Below are 17,657 nucleotides of genomic sequence, written 5' to 3' on the forward strand. Positions count from 1 at the left end.
ATGTAGCAAGTTTCTGTACTCTTGATGAATCCTAATGGTACAAACCTGGTAGGCAGATACAGGAGATGCAAGATAGGGTGCAAGAGAAGTTTGAGTGATCATTCGGTTTGTAGCAATACTGTATGGTGAAGGGTAAAATCTAGAACAAACACAAAAGCCTTTATTAAGTAATCCTTTAAACAGACTATTTCACGGAACAAACGTCTGATATTTTCCACCTTTACATTTTCCCTCAAGCCATTATGTATTTATCTTAATGACATACCCGTTCTGTATAGCAGCTGTGGTTGGGTCGTAAGTAAGTGTCATTCCAGCCTATGGGAATGAAAAGAAAGAGAAACATCTGCAAAGGCACAATTAAAAAATTCCATTTCTTAGAGTCAGGACAACATGAAACAGTGATGGTTTAATAGCATTTGATAAAAGTAGGAGTTTCTGTTAGCAAACACAGTTATAAACTCAACATGAGAATTAAAGCTCTAGATCTGCACTGTCCCACATAGTAACCAATAGTCACTCGCAGTTATTTAAAGTTAAATAAAAAATTGAGTCCCTCCGGCATCCAAGCTACATTCAAGTGTTCAAATAGCTACACATGGCTAGTGGTTATCATTGGTCATATTCCAGAACATTTATTTCTACTGGATGGCATTTCCCTAGAAATTCTTGAACCAGTATGCTACTTTGAAAAAACAAACAATTTATTGAAAATAAACATGGAGAAATGGAAGCCCAATATCTTAATTAAGGAACTGAACTTTCTTTTTTGTTAAATAAAGAACATTACTCAAAAGAATTAAGCAAAAAAAAAAAAAAAAAGAGAGAGAGAAAAGAAAAAAAAGAAAGAAAATCCCTCAATGACAAATATACTGTTTATTTTAATAATGTTATTTAGAATGACTTCTGAATAGTTGTAAATGTAAACCTCTCTCAGAATCCATGGCATTTGAAGTGCTCTGTTACTTGATGTGTAGTAAACATAGCTGTTTCCACCATCTATCTGTCCATCTGGCGAATTGTCCCTCTCTTAGCACCATTTCCACTGGGAAAGTTTTAATTCGACATTATGCGGATTATTCCAGGAGTGTGGCGGCCAAGTTCAGATAATGCTTGTGTAACTAGTCACAGGCTCTCACAATCATACACCCACACTAAAGTTTCAGGAAAGAACTTACAAGTCTCACCTCTCCTTCTCTATGCCATGGTCTTCCATTGGGGATGTATTTGTTGGGGTTCTGTCTCTTCTTCTGTCCTCCATCCGCAAACTTACACAACAAAGGTTCTGTTGGAGCTGAATACACAGGGAGAAACAATATGAAACCAAACTTATGTGTGTGTGTGTATACGAAAGACAATGTGACTGAATTGCTTCTTTAACAGCAGCAGTGTGAGTGCTGTAAGGGAACTAATACAACACTTTAAGGAAAAAGTTTGCTCAGACCCTTGTAAGATTATCCACTGGTGACAAATATATTAATTATTATTTTCAAACCAGAGTGTAATGAGAACACCTGAACAGCAATTCTGAGGACACGTAAAAATCATTTGATTCACTTCTGCCACTTAAGTGTAGATACACTTTTTAAAAGTTTGGGCCCTCTCCAATTCCACCTCTATAAACCTCCAAATGTAAACATGGTTATGTCCATCCTCTCCTCCCCACCTTAAAAAGGCTCCCATAATTCCTCAGAGAGGCCTTCACTTCCCCAGAAGAAACATGTTCCCCCTTTGACCCCTCACATGTATTTTTATTCATCCTGTTTATAACTACTGGCGAGTGTGTTGATTTGTTTGGTGTCTATTTCCCTTCAAGAGTGTAAGCTCCACGGGGCAGTGACATCTGTTCTGTTCATCGCTGTATCCCCAGAGCCTCAGGGTCTGGCACGTTATGGGTGCTTATTACATCTTGGTTCCATCAATGCATTTGTTTGGTTTTGGGATACAGCATTGAAGACAGCTGTTGGGAGAAAGCTGAAAACCTGTGAACACCCTATCTCAAGGTTTTTCTGTGCCTTTAATCACCCCACTCAGTGTGCTTTACTCTATGTCCACATCATAAGATGACCCAAAGAACTCAAGAACACAGGAAAGCAAAGGATGCAGGGATACATACACATGAACTAAAAAGACAGAGGAGAGAGAGAGAAAGAGAGAGAGAAGAGAAAAGAAAAAAAAGGGCGGCGACAGAGCTGGCCACCGTGACTCTTCTCTGCCTTTCTAGAATGGAAACAGCAGTGTATTCCTGAAAATGGTGCATGTTTTCTGTGCGTTTCTCCTTAAGGCAATAAAGGCAATCACACCTTCCTGTCTGGCTCTCACATTCCATCCTTTGTCTACTACAGAACTGTGATTACTACTTTCAAGTTCTGTCTCAAAGTTAAATAACCATGAAGAGAAAAATATTACTTGTGGAAAATTTACTCCTTTCTCCTTTGCCTCTTATTATCCTAATTCATCTCTCATTTTATATCACTATTACCCACCCACTAATGACAGGGTGGAAGCAATTGTGTCTTTCAACACTTCTCTGCCAAAATACAAAACACAACACAGAATCCAACTGTAATTCCTTCTCGGGGGCTGTCTAGGCTGTAGTTTGGCACGATCTCCTCCTCTCCCCTGTGAGGCCCACTCCACAGGATGTGCGGGAATGTGAGCTCACTTCTGAATGACAACTGTGCTGTGGGTACTAGGAGGTGAGAGCAAAACCATGAGGCATCTGGTGAGAATCCAGGGAGCCTTGGCCCTACCTTTCACAAAGGGGTCCTTTGTTTTCCTTCTGACTCCTACCACACCCCAACTCCCCCAGGCTCACCTGAACAAGGAACTTCCATGTAAGGCAAACTGGGTGTGATGGAAGATGGACTGGGGCCAAATCCTAGACAGTAGATGAGCTACTCTCTTTAGTCTTTAAAAAAAAAAAATTGGCTTTTAAAGTAAATGATTGCAATGAAGCAATGAAGCAAGAGAGCTTTCCAATCACTGATGGTGCTTTTAGTTCTACAACTAGGCCATATAGGGGCAGATGGAAACTACTAGGGCCAAGAGAACACAGACATTTGAAGCAAAGGAGGGGATAAAAAGCAAACCCTGCTGAGATGTGAGTGTCCGTGGCCTCAGATGTCTCACCTTGACTTCTAAGGACAAATCAGGAACTTAAACAAAAGAAGCAAAATCTCACTCTCCACAGATCTGGAAAGGTCCTTATGGCCCTAAATGTTTTCTCCAATGACATCTGAGGTTTTAGGATTCTGCTTTCCCATAACCTTGGAGGGCAGGAAGAGATAATAAATTCTGTGGTTGTTGGCACTTTGTGCAACCTCATGTTAAGAGGATGCTTTTATCTAGAGGCAGTATAAAGACTAGCTCCTGGACTGAAATTTAAATTAAAAAAAAAAAAGAGTTTGCTTGGCATGGAGAATAATACAAATGAACTATTTTCTTCCATTAGCGTCATTTCTTCCAGAGAAAGAAGGGGACCAGTTGGACTCATCGGCAACTTCACTACAGGCTGAATGAAAACAGTTGGTCAATCCCTGGTGAGTGCTGAAACGCCACATCTGTTCAAAGGCCAAGTGTCCCTGTCTGTGGTCAGGTGCTTCCAACACATTTCAATTCATCTAGAGTACCCTCTGTCAAAAAACCAAAATAATCTCAGGTAACAATAAAGTCTGCTAAAAACATAGAGGAGTCCCCAGCAATATCAAATCAAACTCTAATGGCTTCTTTCCTCTATTAAAAGTCCCTTTGGTCTGTTTAGCAGGTGAAACGTTTTTTTTAGTGCCCACTAAGTTTAAGGTATAGTGTTAAGAACTAGGGATACAGTGCTGGGTAAAATAGGCTTGCAGTCTAATGGGGATGAGAGTGTACCCAACCTTATGGAAACCCATTTGCCATTTATGACACAGAGTGCTGTTTTCAGAAATGTTATTTTTAATAAAAATGCCACCCAGAAGTGATATACTTGATACAGGAACAGCTCCAGTTCTTCTTTTTTTAAAACTATGTTTTTATTGATTTTTAGAGAAAGAGGAAGGGAGGGATAGGACAGAAACACCGATCAGCTGCTTCCTGCACGCCCCCTACTGGGGATTGAGTCCCCAACCTGGGCATGTGTCTTGACCAGGAATTGAACCAGTTGACCCCAGCACGGGACAACCCTCAACCAACTGAGCCATATCTGACGGGTGCTCCAGTTCTTTTACAGCTGGTGCTCCCTGCGCTTGGATGACATTATGAGAAGCAGCTTAACCCTGTAAATCCTCGATGTCTCTTATTCATTACAAAGAGTGTACCAGGTGCTCCAGGAAAGCAACCATGTGAAAATTTCTTTAAGACACTAATGCCTGTCATTAAGCTGAGCAAGGGTTAGATGATTTCAGTTAAGAGTTTTGAAATGAAAAACAAACACACACCCAGATCTATCATGATCCACTTGTTCTTTAGTGTATGTAAGCTTGTTACAAAATGAGAGATTCTTATTTGACTGGCATATCCTGTGGCTAATTCCAAACCAGGGAATAGTCTTTAATTTGCTTGTTTTTTGGAGCCTAATACACAGGTTTCAGGTATAAGATTGGGAGACACTATGCCATGTCAGTTTGTTCTACAGAGTGGTCCTTCAGGTGGCCTCTGATTGCTCTTTATAGAAGGGAAATACCGAGGAGGGCTGGCATGCAGAAAAGGAAGTGCCATGAATACCAGTGTAGACTGTGACTAATAGGTAAGTTTGGGTATATTATGTTAAAAAAGTTAGTATGAACTGTCAACCCGTAACTTCTTTATGGTCTCCTTTCTAGATTAGCAACTCTTTACCTTGATGCATAAAAAACAATTGTAGAAAGTTCTAACATGATTTATGATTTTAGATGTATTTCTGCGTTAAGGTGATATAAAAAAGATAAAAAGTTGCCCCTAATCAATTTATTTTACCAGATTGTGTACCTCAGATTTTACCCCAATCAACAGTCTGTAAAATATAAACTGCCCTAGACCAGTGGTCGGCAAACTCATTAGTCAACAGAGCCAAATATCAACAGTATAACGATTGAAATTTCTTTTGAGAGCCAAATTTTTTAAACTTAAACTTCTTCTAACGCCACTTCTTCAAAATAGACCTGCCCAGGCCGTGGTATTTTGTGGAAGAGCCACACTCAAGGGGCCAAAGAGCCGCATGTGGCTCGCGAGCCGCAGTTTGCCGACCACTGCCCTAGACAGAAGCGTTTCCTTCAGTGTGAAACACTAACCCTCTTCCTTTCTGATAAAGTGAACTACTTTCAAAATCTTCCTTTAAAAATTTCAACCTAAGCAACCTATTTTTTTTTTTTTTTGGTGAGATCTTTCAGGTCAGATTCTCTTCTTAGTATCCAAGACAGAAAAGTTACTTGCTTGTTCATCAGAACCAACAGGAACATGTACCTCCAAAAGTTTAACTACTGTCGCATAACCTTCAGCAGGCAATGCCACACAGGCAAACACTGACCTGACCTTTCCTGGCCCCTCTCAAGAGCCACCTGGGGTAACTGCATTCCTGGATTCTCCAACGTGCCCTCGACAGGGCTTTGCAAGCGGGATGATCTACAAATGTCTGACTGTGGGGCACTCCCATACCTCCCCTAAAGGACGATAAGCCATCTGGGTGATCCCCAGGATGACTCACTGCACATCTCCACCAAGCGGCTTCCTTATCTCTCTTTTGAAGCTCAAACGCTGCAGTGATTTATGCTCCAATATCTCCCCTTGATACCCACACTAAAAACCGCTTCTAAAATGCCTGCTCGGACTAAGCACCAAGCTTCTGATTTGCCCTCCTGGAAGTCCTCACATCTCTAAGTGCTCGGAGGACTCAAAACTGTGGTTTGTAACAGAGCGGACCTTTTTCTCACTGAGTTCTAACAGCTGGAGAAATGGCTACGTCCAAACAACCATTTTTCTAGGTATGTAGCATTTTATCCCAATCAGCATTCTATAAAACACACACAGCCCTCGATAGAAGCTTTTCCATCAGTTGTAGAAAACTAGCCAACTCAGCAACTGCAATTAGCTTTCTTCCTGATGCTGGTGCCTACTTTCAAACTTCCTCAACTAACAACATGCAAGCAACTATCTGGGACTTTTCTTTTAAAAACTCAACCTGAGGATCTAATAAAAATGACTATTCATTTTTTTTCCGGTGTGTGCGCACCAACGACATCCCTTCCAGTTTTAGCCCCTGGTTTCTAACCAAATCCTGCTGCCCCGCTCAATCACGACTCAGAGCTACAGATTCTCTCTACAGATGCCCATCCTTCCACACCTCTCGGTAGGTTTCCACCTCTCCTTTCCTGCTTTTATATCGTGCTTCCATCTCCCACTCAGCTTTACCTGGCAGTGAAATAATAATTCAACAATATTAAAGTCAGGTTAAGTAAAAAACAAAACTGTAATCCTTTCCCATCCCTCTAACATAAATATTTTACTATTCTATGTTTACTACTTTTCTAAGTCTGTATTTATTTTTTCATATTTGCAATGTTTAGGTCCTTTTCTTCCACCATTTCCATTGTGGACCTTTCGCTACCTTTTTAGAGAATAATTAACAAATGGTTACATAATGTGCTATTTGAAAAGGGATTGCATAGAGTTTCTCTGTTATTATAATACTGTGTGAACATCTCTGTGTGTGTATAATTTATCTCCCCAATCTCAGTGCCAACAGCTGTACTGGTGGTCAGATTGTATGGTGGTTGGAACACTAGCTCTGGATTAGTCTCCCTGGGGTTTGCATTGACTAGCTGGTGACTCTGTGCAAGTTATTTAACATTTCTGGTTTCATAATCTGTGAAATGGGGAGAGTAACTTATTCCAAAAGATTGTTACCATTAACATATATAAAGTGCTTTGGCCCTCAATGCATATCAGCTATTATTATTACTGCTACGATAACAGGAGGAGCTCAGATTTTAATAATGGTTCCCCCTCTTGCCTTTGAATTACTAAGGTAACTACCTTCTCAGGAGAGGGACTGGGTTCAGAGGTTACACGCTGGTGTGTTTCCCATTGAGATTTCATTCTGCGGGATTTAACAAGCCGGCGAGCTGCTGCCTTGGCTCCACATAGAATGGAAGGAGTGCTCGAGCTGTAGCTAAGGATGAAGTTACCGGCAAATGTTCTTCAGAAAACAGTTTCATAGTAACATCTATATCCTCCACCCAAGATCCTTATGCTTTCATAACATTTTTCTCCATTTCTTATTGTTCCTCCCTGGGACAACCTGATAGCAAAAAGGTGTAAAACTGATTCGGGGAATCTGTTGCAGGCTGGGTGTGATTAACGGCGACAATGAAGCCAGCCCCATCATAAGCCTGGCATAACAATCAATCAAACATCTTCAGCTAAAACACCGGCACCTTCCAGCTGTGGTCCCTTGTCACTTTTTAAAAATTGGACTTTCCTTCCTTGGAATTTTAGATCTGCAGGAGGGCGCTCAGCCCAGGGCCAGCCAGCACGCTGGCTCTTGTGGCAGTGACTGCTCAGAAGAGAGCAGCTTGGAGAGCACAGCACACCGGTGCGTGCATTTACACTGCTCTGCTGTGCACACGGGGTGAGGGACGTGTGAGCAGATCCCAGTCTCAAAGGTGTGATCACAATGTCCTCAAAGGACTAGGAGTTCGCACATGTCTTTGTCCTACAAATGCCAAAACTCTGTGTGTGTTTTTCCGAGTAAAACAATGCTTAAGACAAACATTCAGAGAACAAAATGGGCAATAAAAACCCTTGAAGGATGTCCAGTCTTTTTACTAGAGTCGTAATTTTTCTTTTTTCTTCCAAACATTACTTTTTCTGCCTCCTGGCTTAGGACAATGCCCTAACACTATCACCTAGACATACAGTTATGAAATGTGGTCAGAGCTGTTTTTAAGCCCTGCTGGGCACACACCCAATCAGAAAAGTCAGGGTAACATAGAAAGCAGACGTAAAACAGTCTTTGGATGGCGTGGGCCAGCAGTCACACACGCACTTCACTGAAGTTCCTCCATGACGCAGACAAAGCTTGAGCGACGTGGCGGAATGATCTAGCTCAATACTGAGAATCTAGCCAGCACTCCCATACCCAGTGACTGCACACACTTTATTTTTAACTCTCTGCCCTTAGCGCACAGGAACCTATTCAGACTCCATTAATGTCATGGAAAGGTCCAGAAAGAGAGATGGTGGTCACACTACCTCCTGCAGCACTGAACTCATATGTGGCCTTTGTTCTTATGAATGTGTGTCCTCCAGAGGCAAAAATAGTAGGTACAGGGCAGGCAGCTCGAGGACAGCTCAGGCAACAGGCCATGTGCATCAGCTTCTCAGAGACTGTACTTTCTGCTAGGAAGGTGCTGGAAGAGGAGTCTTTAGACATGTCTCTGAATCATGGCCACGAGTGACAGTGTTTTTGACTTGGGACTGTCTCTTAATTTGGACATCAGTTCTATCCAAGTAAAACTTCCACCCATTGTTTCTTCTTGTTAATCCTCCCGAGGATATTTTTTCCACCCGAGGATATTTTTTCCCATTAATTTTTAAAGAGAGTGGAAAGGAGGCAGGAGGGGGAGAAACATCGACGTGAGAGAAACACATCCACTGGTTGCCTCCCACACGTGCCCTGACAGGGGCCGAGGATCGAATCTGCAACCAAGTTACCTGCCGTTGACCAGGCATTGAACAATGACCCTTTGGTTCGAGGGCTGACACTCGTAACCACTGACAAAACCGGCCAGGACCCCTTGTTTCTGATGCTCACTTTGTGGGAAACCGCCACCACGCTAACGGTCCATAACAATAGAATACCGTATTTATCAAGTAAGTATTAAGTAGTTATTTCAAACCTCTACGGAATTTACGTAGATCTTTCACAAAGAAGTCGTTGGTTCTTTCACCCTGGCTGGGGACATTCTCGGCATATCTGACTTCCTGGAAACCAGCTGCACTCAATACCACAGTAAATCCAAATAAAGGATGAGGCTTCAACATTTTCAGGGGATAAATGAGAGACTGGGTGGGAAGGATAGAAGAAAAGACCTCAAGAGCAATTGTTTTTTGTAATGTAGATTTATAAAGAAGAACGTGCTATAAAAAAATGATAAAGCCTCTTTGAAAATATGGTAACATCAGACACAAAAGCTCCAGATTTTTAAAAACCAATTTCAGAATACAGATCACATTAAATTCGTGACGTGGATTTTTACAGAACTGTAAGCACGTATTGCGTTATGTAGCATGCCCCGGGCCAGGGTGGGGTATGTCTGGCACGGGGGAACCCAGCCCCCCACTCTGGGATGAACAGTGTGTTGGCAGAAGGATGGGAAGCAAAGGCGATGTGACAACTCATGTGTATAGTCAACCTCCTCCTGCTTAGCCATCTACAGACTTTCTTAAGAATGTCAGTCAAGATGAGTTCACTGTACAGTTTGCTAATTTTCATAAAGAGTCTTTTGGGGACTGTGCCGAACATGGGTTTCTTCTCTGTACTTGGCTCCAATGTCACAGGCAGCCTGCCAGTCGTGCAAGAACCTAGGTACTCTGACAGAAGCCATCCGGGTAATTCTGCTTCTGCTGGCTAAACACTCGCATCATTAAATAAATCACCCTCTGACCATATTTATGAAATGTTATGTCTGCCTAGCAATGAGCCTACATTATTTAAAGATTAAAGTGAAGGCTCACTCAATGTACCGTTGCCTGCCAATATGCTTGTTTTCAGCTGGTTCTACTGAAAATAATGTGCCCTCCACGGAGCAACCCATGTTTTGGAGTAGCCACTCAGGTAATCGCAGGGAGAGAGCAGCACCTGAATGAACAGACTGGGTGTCGAAGAGGATTCTCATTTTCTATATACACAAAACAGAGGGGGAGCGATACAGACAAGTTGAAAAGCGTTTCAAATTCTGTTGTGGGTTCTCAAATCCACTGGGGACTTGTTTTTGGGAAAAGCTGAGTTCATTGGGACAGTGTGCTTTCCAAGTTCTACAGTGTGCGTTTCAAACCGCTGCCGAAATGTAGTTCAGCCTTGTTTATATGCAGAAGGGTATCCCAAAAGGCCCTCCAAAGAGCCATGACTATTGTGATGAGCTCCACAGGAAGGACGTTTAGCCCCACTTGGTAACCTATACTGTTACAGGGTGATGCACAGGCTTCCTGGGCCTGGCACAGAAGCAAAACTAACACACAGCCCCTGCAGCCAAGGAACCTGCCGTCTAGTTGGGAACCAAGACCAACACACAGAAAAGATCATTCAACATTAGAAAATGCCACAAAATTACGTTCTGATTCAGAACAAAGAGAATGGACTTGACCGCACAGCGGCCCCCCACCCCCCTCCAAGAGATGACCTCGATGGAAAAGGAAGGGTCTGTTTCTTGTGCCTCGTTTGACACCTGGCACACCTTGGAAGGAGCTATTTTCTACTCGTTGCGAGGTACAGAGACTCCTACAATCATTCACGTGTGGTTTGGAAATCCAGGCCTTTTTTTCCTTGAATGGGTGTGACCAATAAGCTTCAAAACCACTTCCAAGAAAACAGTTAAAGGATACAACCATGGAGTCCTTCAGAGAAAAAAGGAAACTGCCCAACCTCCACCTAGGACACTCCGAAATCTGTTCCACTGGGGGAACTGGTAGATCTTATCTCAGACTGATAACAACATCAAAAACAAATGTGGGCTGGGGCGTTTCTTTTCTCAAACTTTCCTTGTCGCACGCAAGAATAAGTGGTCACAGTTGGGTGGGTAAGCAGCCCTTCAAAGAACGAATACCACGGGGCTCTGGCTGTGCAAAAGGATGACAGGGAAGTGAGGAAAACACCAGGGGGCAGTGCCCACAGGGGTTAATGAGGAGGCCCCATCGGGCAGGGTTTGCAGAAGGTGCCCGAGTATGAAATTTCTCCCTTGTCTCTACTTGGTTGAAGGGTAAACATTCCTATTTATTTTCTTTTCTTTCAATTCAGGTGTTGTTGATGGAAGGAGAAAACCAACTTAAAAAAAAAACAAGGGGAAGCTCGCTCACAAGGCTGAGTTCATTGGAATAGTTTATTTCCAGGTCTTTTTGAATATATTTTATTTATTTCAGAGGGGAATGAAGAGGGAGAGATAAAAACATCGATGATGAGAGAGTCGTTGATTGGCTGCCTCCTGCATGCCCCCCACTGGGGATCGATCCTGTAACCTGGGCATGTGACCCGACTAGGAATGGAACCATGACCTCTTGGTTCATAAGTCAATGCTCAACCGCTGAGCAACACCGGCTGGGCTACTTCTAGGTCTTATAGTTTATGCTCCAAACCTGTGCCTGTGGCAGTCCAACCTCACATACAGCCACACAACCCGTGTGCTGTTAGGTTTTAGTATGACAAGATGAATATAGTCTGCGGTATCACATGTACTTATAGACAAGTGTTCTATGAAGTGAGTGAGACTCAACTGGATATGGAAAATTAAAGTGAATCCCTTATCACAATCAGCAGCCGTTCAGTTAAAGATGGAACTTTGGAGCGATAGCAGAATAAATACTGATACCAGTTAAACTTCTGGTTTGTGGTCAGCCACTAGCACGCTAGCTTGTAAACAGGTAGTATTGTCTTAGTGAAGAGTCTAGTGAAATTCATACAAAGCCAACAAACATTTATTATTGCTTAGTATGGTCTAAGTGCTATGCTGGGTATGAAAACAGAAAGATGAGAGAAGTTTCTGCCTTAGAAGACCTTCCAGTTTAATGGACTAACACATGTAAACATGTTAGATGCTATGATACAGGTGCATGTCCTTGGGGTGCTAGGCAAACAGGGGGAGACCCTACTGGATCAGAGAAGGCCCTCCCAGGGGGATGCAAGCTTTGCACAGTCTTGGAGAGCGAAGAGGGGACGGCCAGGTTAAAGGGAAGCAAAGGGACCTGAGAAAGTGGAAACCACGTAAGAGAAATGGAGCAGCATGATGTGTTTGGAATACCATTTCTAGTTCAGCGATGGAGGAGAAACGGTGAGGCTAGGGACAGAGGGAGGCAGGACTGAAGAATGAGGCAAGGTCAACCTAGGAATCCTGATGTGCCTCTAGGAATCCTGATCTTTTTGCAAGGGGAATGTGTGGGGGCGGGGGAGGACTTTTAGCAGTCAAGTGACACAAGGCCTATATTTTAGGTAAGTCCCTCTGACCGCTGGCAGGGATGACACCTGAAGGAAAGGGCTAGAAACAGGGCAGACAAGCAGGAGGCCACTGTAATGGCTTAGGGGAGAGGTGAGGGGTTACACTACACCAGTGATGGGCAACCTTTTGAGCTTGGTGTGTCAAACTTCGCCAAAAAACTGAGCATAACTCGGGTAGTGTGTCACTTTGAGGAAAAAACATTATTTCGCAAATGTTTCATCCTCAGGAGCAGCAAATGTTTCATCCTCGGCATGCGGCCGCCTCAGCGGCCGCGTGTCATCAGAAATGGCTACGCGTGTCAGTGCTGACACGCGTGTCATAGGTTTGCCATCACTGCACTAGACAGTAGTAGGAGGGATGGAGGGGAGACAATAGATTCTAGAAATAATCAGGGTGAAAATGTAAGGACTTGAATGACTTTGTGTGAGAGATGATAAAAGGAGGGGTTGGGGGTGCCCAGGATAGTCAGTCCTGGGTTTCAGGTTCGGGTGCCTGGGTGGATACTGGTTACACTCCCAGAGGTAAGGAACACTGGTAGAGGAGTAGGATTAGATGGGAAGGGGCGCAAGTAGATAAAACCAAGGTGAGTGAGGCCAGCAGCCTGAAACTCAGGGAAAAGCCAGGATAAGCAATGAATGTCGGAGAGTTATCAGAATGGAAATAATAGCTGAAAGCTTGAGTGGATGAAATCTAGCAAAATCATGAGCCAAAAATGGAATTGAGGGAAACAGTAATAATTAAGGAGCAGAGGGAAGAAAACAAGCACACAAAAGAGAATGAATTAACATGAGATGGGAAGGAACTGGAGAGACAGCTAAAACATCAGGCAGAGGAGGACACATTTCAAGGATGAGCTAGGGATCAGCAGTACCAAAACCAGGAGGCAGACCAACCACAGAGAAGACAGGGAAGCCTCCAGGTCTGACCCCTGGGGGTAAATGTTAGGGTTGAGCTGTGTTCCCTCCATACAAAAGCACCCCAGAATGTGACCTGTTTAGACATGGAGTCATTTCTAAAATGTGTTTTTATTTATTTATTTTTTTATTGAATTCACTGGGGTGACACTGGTTAATAAAATTATACAGGTTTCAGGTGTACAATTCTATAATACATGATCTGTATACTGCACTGTGTTCAGCACCCCAAGTCAAGTCTCCTTTCATTACCATTTATCCCTCCTATACCCTCTTCTACCTCCTCCCAACCCCCTTAGACAGAGTCTTTAAAGTTAAAATGAGGTTCTTAGGGTAGACCTGGATCCAATGACTGGTGTCCTTATACAAAGGGGAAATTTGGATACAGAGACAGACGCGCCTAGAGGGAAGATGGTGTGAAGAGGCAGAGAGAGAAGACAGCCATTCACAATCCAAGGAGCAAGGCTGGAACAGATCTTCCCTCCCAGCCCTCGGAAGGAGCCAGCCCTGCTGACACTCTGATCTTGGACTTCCAGCCTCCAGAACTCTGAGATAATACATTTCTATGTTTAAGCCAACCAGCCTGTGATATGTTGTCACGGCAGCCCTAGCAGATGAATACAGTAAGTCTACCACAAGGAATTTCAGTTGTACCCTCGGGGAAAAAAGTCAGCTTGGAGAGAGTTGAGGTGGGCATGGAGACCTGAACAATCTGAAACACAAATGGACAAATTTCATTATTTACTAGAGGCCCAGTGCATGAAATTCATGCACGGTGGGTGGTTTCTCAGCCCGGCCTGCACCCTCTCCAATCTGGGACCCATCGGGGGATGTCCAATTAAACCAGTAGTCAGACATCCCTCTCGCAATCCGGGACAACTGGCTCCTAACCACTTGCCTGCCTGCCTGCCTGATCACCCCTCACCCCTCTGACTGCCTCTGCCCGATTACCCCTAACCCCTCTGCCTGCCAGCCTGATCGCCCCTACCTTGCCCCCCTGATCTCCTGATCGCCCCTAACCTCTCTGCCTGCCTGCCTGATCGCCCCTAACTGCCTCTGCCTGCCTGCCTGTCTGATTGCCCCTAACTGCCCTCCCCTGCTGGCCTGATCGTGCTCCCAACTGCCCTACTCTGCCTGCCTGATCTCGCCTCCAACTGCTCTCCCCTGCCGGCTTGGTCTCACACCCAGTTGCCCTCCCCGGCTGGCCTGATCTCCCCTAACTGCCTCTGACTCAGCCCCCACCACCATGGCTTTGTCCGGAAGGAAGTTGGACATCTGGAAGATGGCCGGTTGACCTAGTCTAATTAGCATATTACCCTTTTATTAGTATAGATAGATTATATAGGATAGGATTGCTTAAATGCGGGGTGGGGGGGGGGAGCTTTTTCAGCAGGAGGACATGCTCTTGGCAGACAAAAACACATAATCCCTATATCTGGACTGATAGCCAGACATTTGCACTATACTGACAAACTGGTCATTAAAAAATTGAATCACTTTCTTACACCTTACACCAAACAGCTGTTGCCCTTAAAACCTCTCCTCAGCCCCCACCTTATGTTCTGCCTTCACAGTTCACCCAGATTTGGTTTTGATTGGTCGGTTTCTATGCCAGTCAGCGTCAAAAAGCTCCGCCTCCTAGGCAGCCATTGGCTCCTTGCAATTCACCCAGATTTGGTTCTGATTGGTCAGTTTCTATGCCAGTCAGCATCTCTGGGCCTATCTCCGGGCCTGATCATAGAGGCGGGGCTGATCAGCAGCTGCCCCAGGCTGCTGGTGAGCAGGCTGAACTGCTGACCTCTGGGAGAGAGAGAGAGGCTTGGCTGCTGGCGAGGCTGGGAGAGAGAAGCAGGGTCTGATCACCCTTCTTCTCTATCTGGGCCTCGCCAGCAGCTGCTGCTGCTGCTGACCAGTCCTGCCTCTCTCTGTCTCCGAGAAGTCAACAGTTTAGCCCGCTCGCCTGCTGTGCGCGCAGCCTGGCATTTGGTCGAGCCTCCGGTTGTTGTGGATGTTATGACCCTTGGCTCTTTATATATATATATGTATTTGCATAAAACAGTTTATAGTTTTGTGCTTTTAAAAATGTCTATGGTAGTTATGCTCAGAATTTTTGTTCCTAGTATTATTTGTGTATTTTCTCCAACAACTAGTTTTGCCAGGTATCTATTAGTCATTAAAAAGAAAGGTTTTTGGTTTTGATGAAAAAAAGAATAAAAGCAAAAGACAGACTGAAATTATGAGGAGGGGCTACCTGGCCGAGCAAGGTCCCAATAGGATGGGATCAAGGACACAGCTTTGAACCCTTGGTCCTTGAGACTTTGGAGGAAGGGGTGGGGAAGAAGGGGAGGCAAGAATGGGTGTGAATATAGGTCTCCCTGTTGGGAGGAAGCAGGAAATTGATGATGGCATTCCTGATGGGTGATCTCAATTTTATTCATCAAATAGGAAGGGAAGTCATCTGCTTAGCCTGGGGGTTAGGAGTGAGAAGGGGACTGAGCAGGGTGAAGAGCTTCTTCTAGGGAAGGGTGAGGAAGCTGAGTGAGGACCAGTGACCCTGAGGGTCTGGTCAAACGAGACAGCCATTCCCTGCCCAGAGGTAACAGGAGCAGTAAAAGTGGACTGCTGTGGGATTAATCCAGTTCAACCTTCTGCCACGCTGGTATGACCATGGTATGAAGTACAAGGAAACTGAGGATGCTGCTAAAGAAACAGTTTTATTGTTAAAACATTGGAGACCAAATGGGATGGGAAAGAAGGACCGATAAAAAGTGAAAATGGAAGAATCCCTTTGTATGTCAGATCCAGTTTCGTGGGAATGATAGTGTGGTGTTGGGATGAAAAGCTACAGGCGTGCGGTGTTCTTGGTCACGACACCACCAGGCAGAGCAATGGGAGGAAGTGGACAGGAAGGCCATAGGAGTTGAAGTCAAGACGCTAAGTGGGGGAGGAGGTAACAAAAGCAGAAGCTGGGGTAGAAAGTGTCACAATCCTCAGCTGTGTGACTGAATGACAGGTTTGTTGAGGGTGGTGATAAGGTGGATTAGAGGATGGCTTTTGCATCCAAAGAAGAGAGGCTTCTTATGGCTTTACCAGTCAGACAGATCCTTAGAGCTGGGCCAGCTTCCATTTCTATTTAAACAACCAATGTCTGCAGAGAGGTGAACTTCTAAGTCCTATTTGTAGATCCAAAGAAATAAACTTTAAAGAGCTAAATGAGTGGGGGTTTTTTTGTTCGTTGACATAAGTCATCATGTGTTGAAATTGTACATGTATTATATAAAAAAGACCACTGATAACATTTTAGACAACATACCAGAAACTCCAGGTGGTGTCTTAATGAACTTCCCATTAAAATGACCAATAACAGCTTCACACTTTTCTGTTGATTCCATCCTATATTTATATAAAAATAAAACAAATATTTAGAGGTCTCTTAGTTTTCAGTTTGTTCTGGGCATGTGAAATACATTCTTACAGGTTTAGTGAATGCAAATAAAATGGAAAAAACATGTGAATAAGAAGTGGGTTTATCCTATCTTTATCTAACTGTGGCTTATATACTTCTATAGTAAAAAAACTGTTAACGAGTACATTCTGAATTACAAAAGAAAAAAACACCTGTATCTAGATTGTTTAAGACCAAACATACCAAATGTATAATTTTTATCTACTTGTTGGAAAACTGACATTCAATACACAATAGCTTTGTTAGTCATGATATTAAATTAAACACAAAAAAATAGTTTAAAACACGAGTGTATTCACTGTTTGCTAGAATATTTTAAAGATGGCTTTTCCCTTTACATGATCACAAAATGAAAGGCTCAAAAGATTCTATAAGAACCAGTGTCAATCAGAGGATGTAGAACCTTATATGGTTTTTGTATTCGCTTCAAGTTTAAAATTAAATTTAAGTCAATTATGTACCTTCCCTTTAATCTTGGCTTTGGAGGCATAATTAAAGGATGGAGCCTAACTTTACAACTTATTCTTCATCATCTGCAGGGGGCTAAAAACACTTGAGAAACATTTCAGGGGAATTAAGTGATTTTGACTTATGCTTCTTTAATGGAAGAAACACTGAATTATCTATTCAAAAGGCGCTACTCTCCCAGACTACCCAGAGTTACACCCAGGTTTTAATGGGTAATAATAGTTTTAAAAAGCAGTAGAACTTAATTGGATTCCATCTTTGGGTACAGAAATAAACTACTTGATCCGCTTTTAGAAGAACACCCACAGAGGTGACAAGTTTTAGATGGCACCGAGCTTTTCATTGCTTCACGAGGATCCTTTTAGCCAATCAAGTGCACACTGGAGAAGCTAGCCTTAGTGACTTTCGGCTGCAGAACATTTTAGTTTTATTATGAAACTAGAGGCCCGGTGCACGAAATTAGTGCACGGTGCTGTGTGTCCCTCACCCCAGCCTGCGCCCTCTCCAATCTGGGACCCTTCGAGGGATGTCCGACTGCACGTTTAGGCCCGATCCTACCTACTGCTGGCTCCCAACTGCTCACCTGCCTGCCTTCCTGATTGCCCCTAACTGCTTCTGCCTGCCAACCTGATTGATGCCTAACTACTC

The 17,657-nt window shown here is 43.6% G+C and overlaps 1 protein-coding gene across 12 annotated transcripts in view; it reads right to left on the reverse strand.

Annotated features, from left to right (window-relative positions):
- The window catches only part of RBMS1 (RNA binding motif single stranded interacting protein 1), a 220,626-nt gene that overhangs the window by 13,029 nt on the left and 189,940 nt on the right, over positions 1-17,657 (reverse strand). For 10 of the 12 annotated variants that reach the window (XM_028141130.2, XM_054722990.1, XM_028141125.2 and 7 more), the window contains 4 exons: positions 16,389-16,468; positions 1,176-1,291; positions 266-315; positions 46-139 (listed from right to left, as the gene is read on the reverse strand). In XM_028141130.2, the coding sequence (XP_027996931.1) occupies positions 46-139; positions 266-315; positions 1,176-1,291; positions 16,389-16,468 (340 nt within the window). The remainder of the gene's footprint in view (positions 1-45; positions 140-265; positions 316-1,175; positions 1,292-16,388; positions 16,469-17,657) is intronic. The other 2 variants (XM_008138642.3, XM_008138644.3) reach the window with 1 other exon arrangement.

Source organism: Eptesicus fuscus, chromosome 11 (genome assembly GCF_027574615.1).
Source record: "Eptesicus fuscus isolate TK198812 chromosome 11, DD_ASM_mEF_20220401, whole genome shotgun sequence".
Classification (NCBI taxonomy): Eukaryota; Metazoa; Chordata; class Mammalia; order Chiroptera; family Vespertilionidae; genus Eptesicus; species Eptesicus fuscus.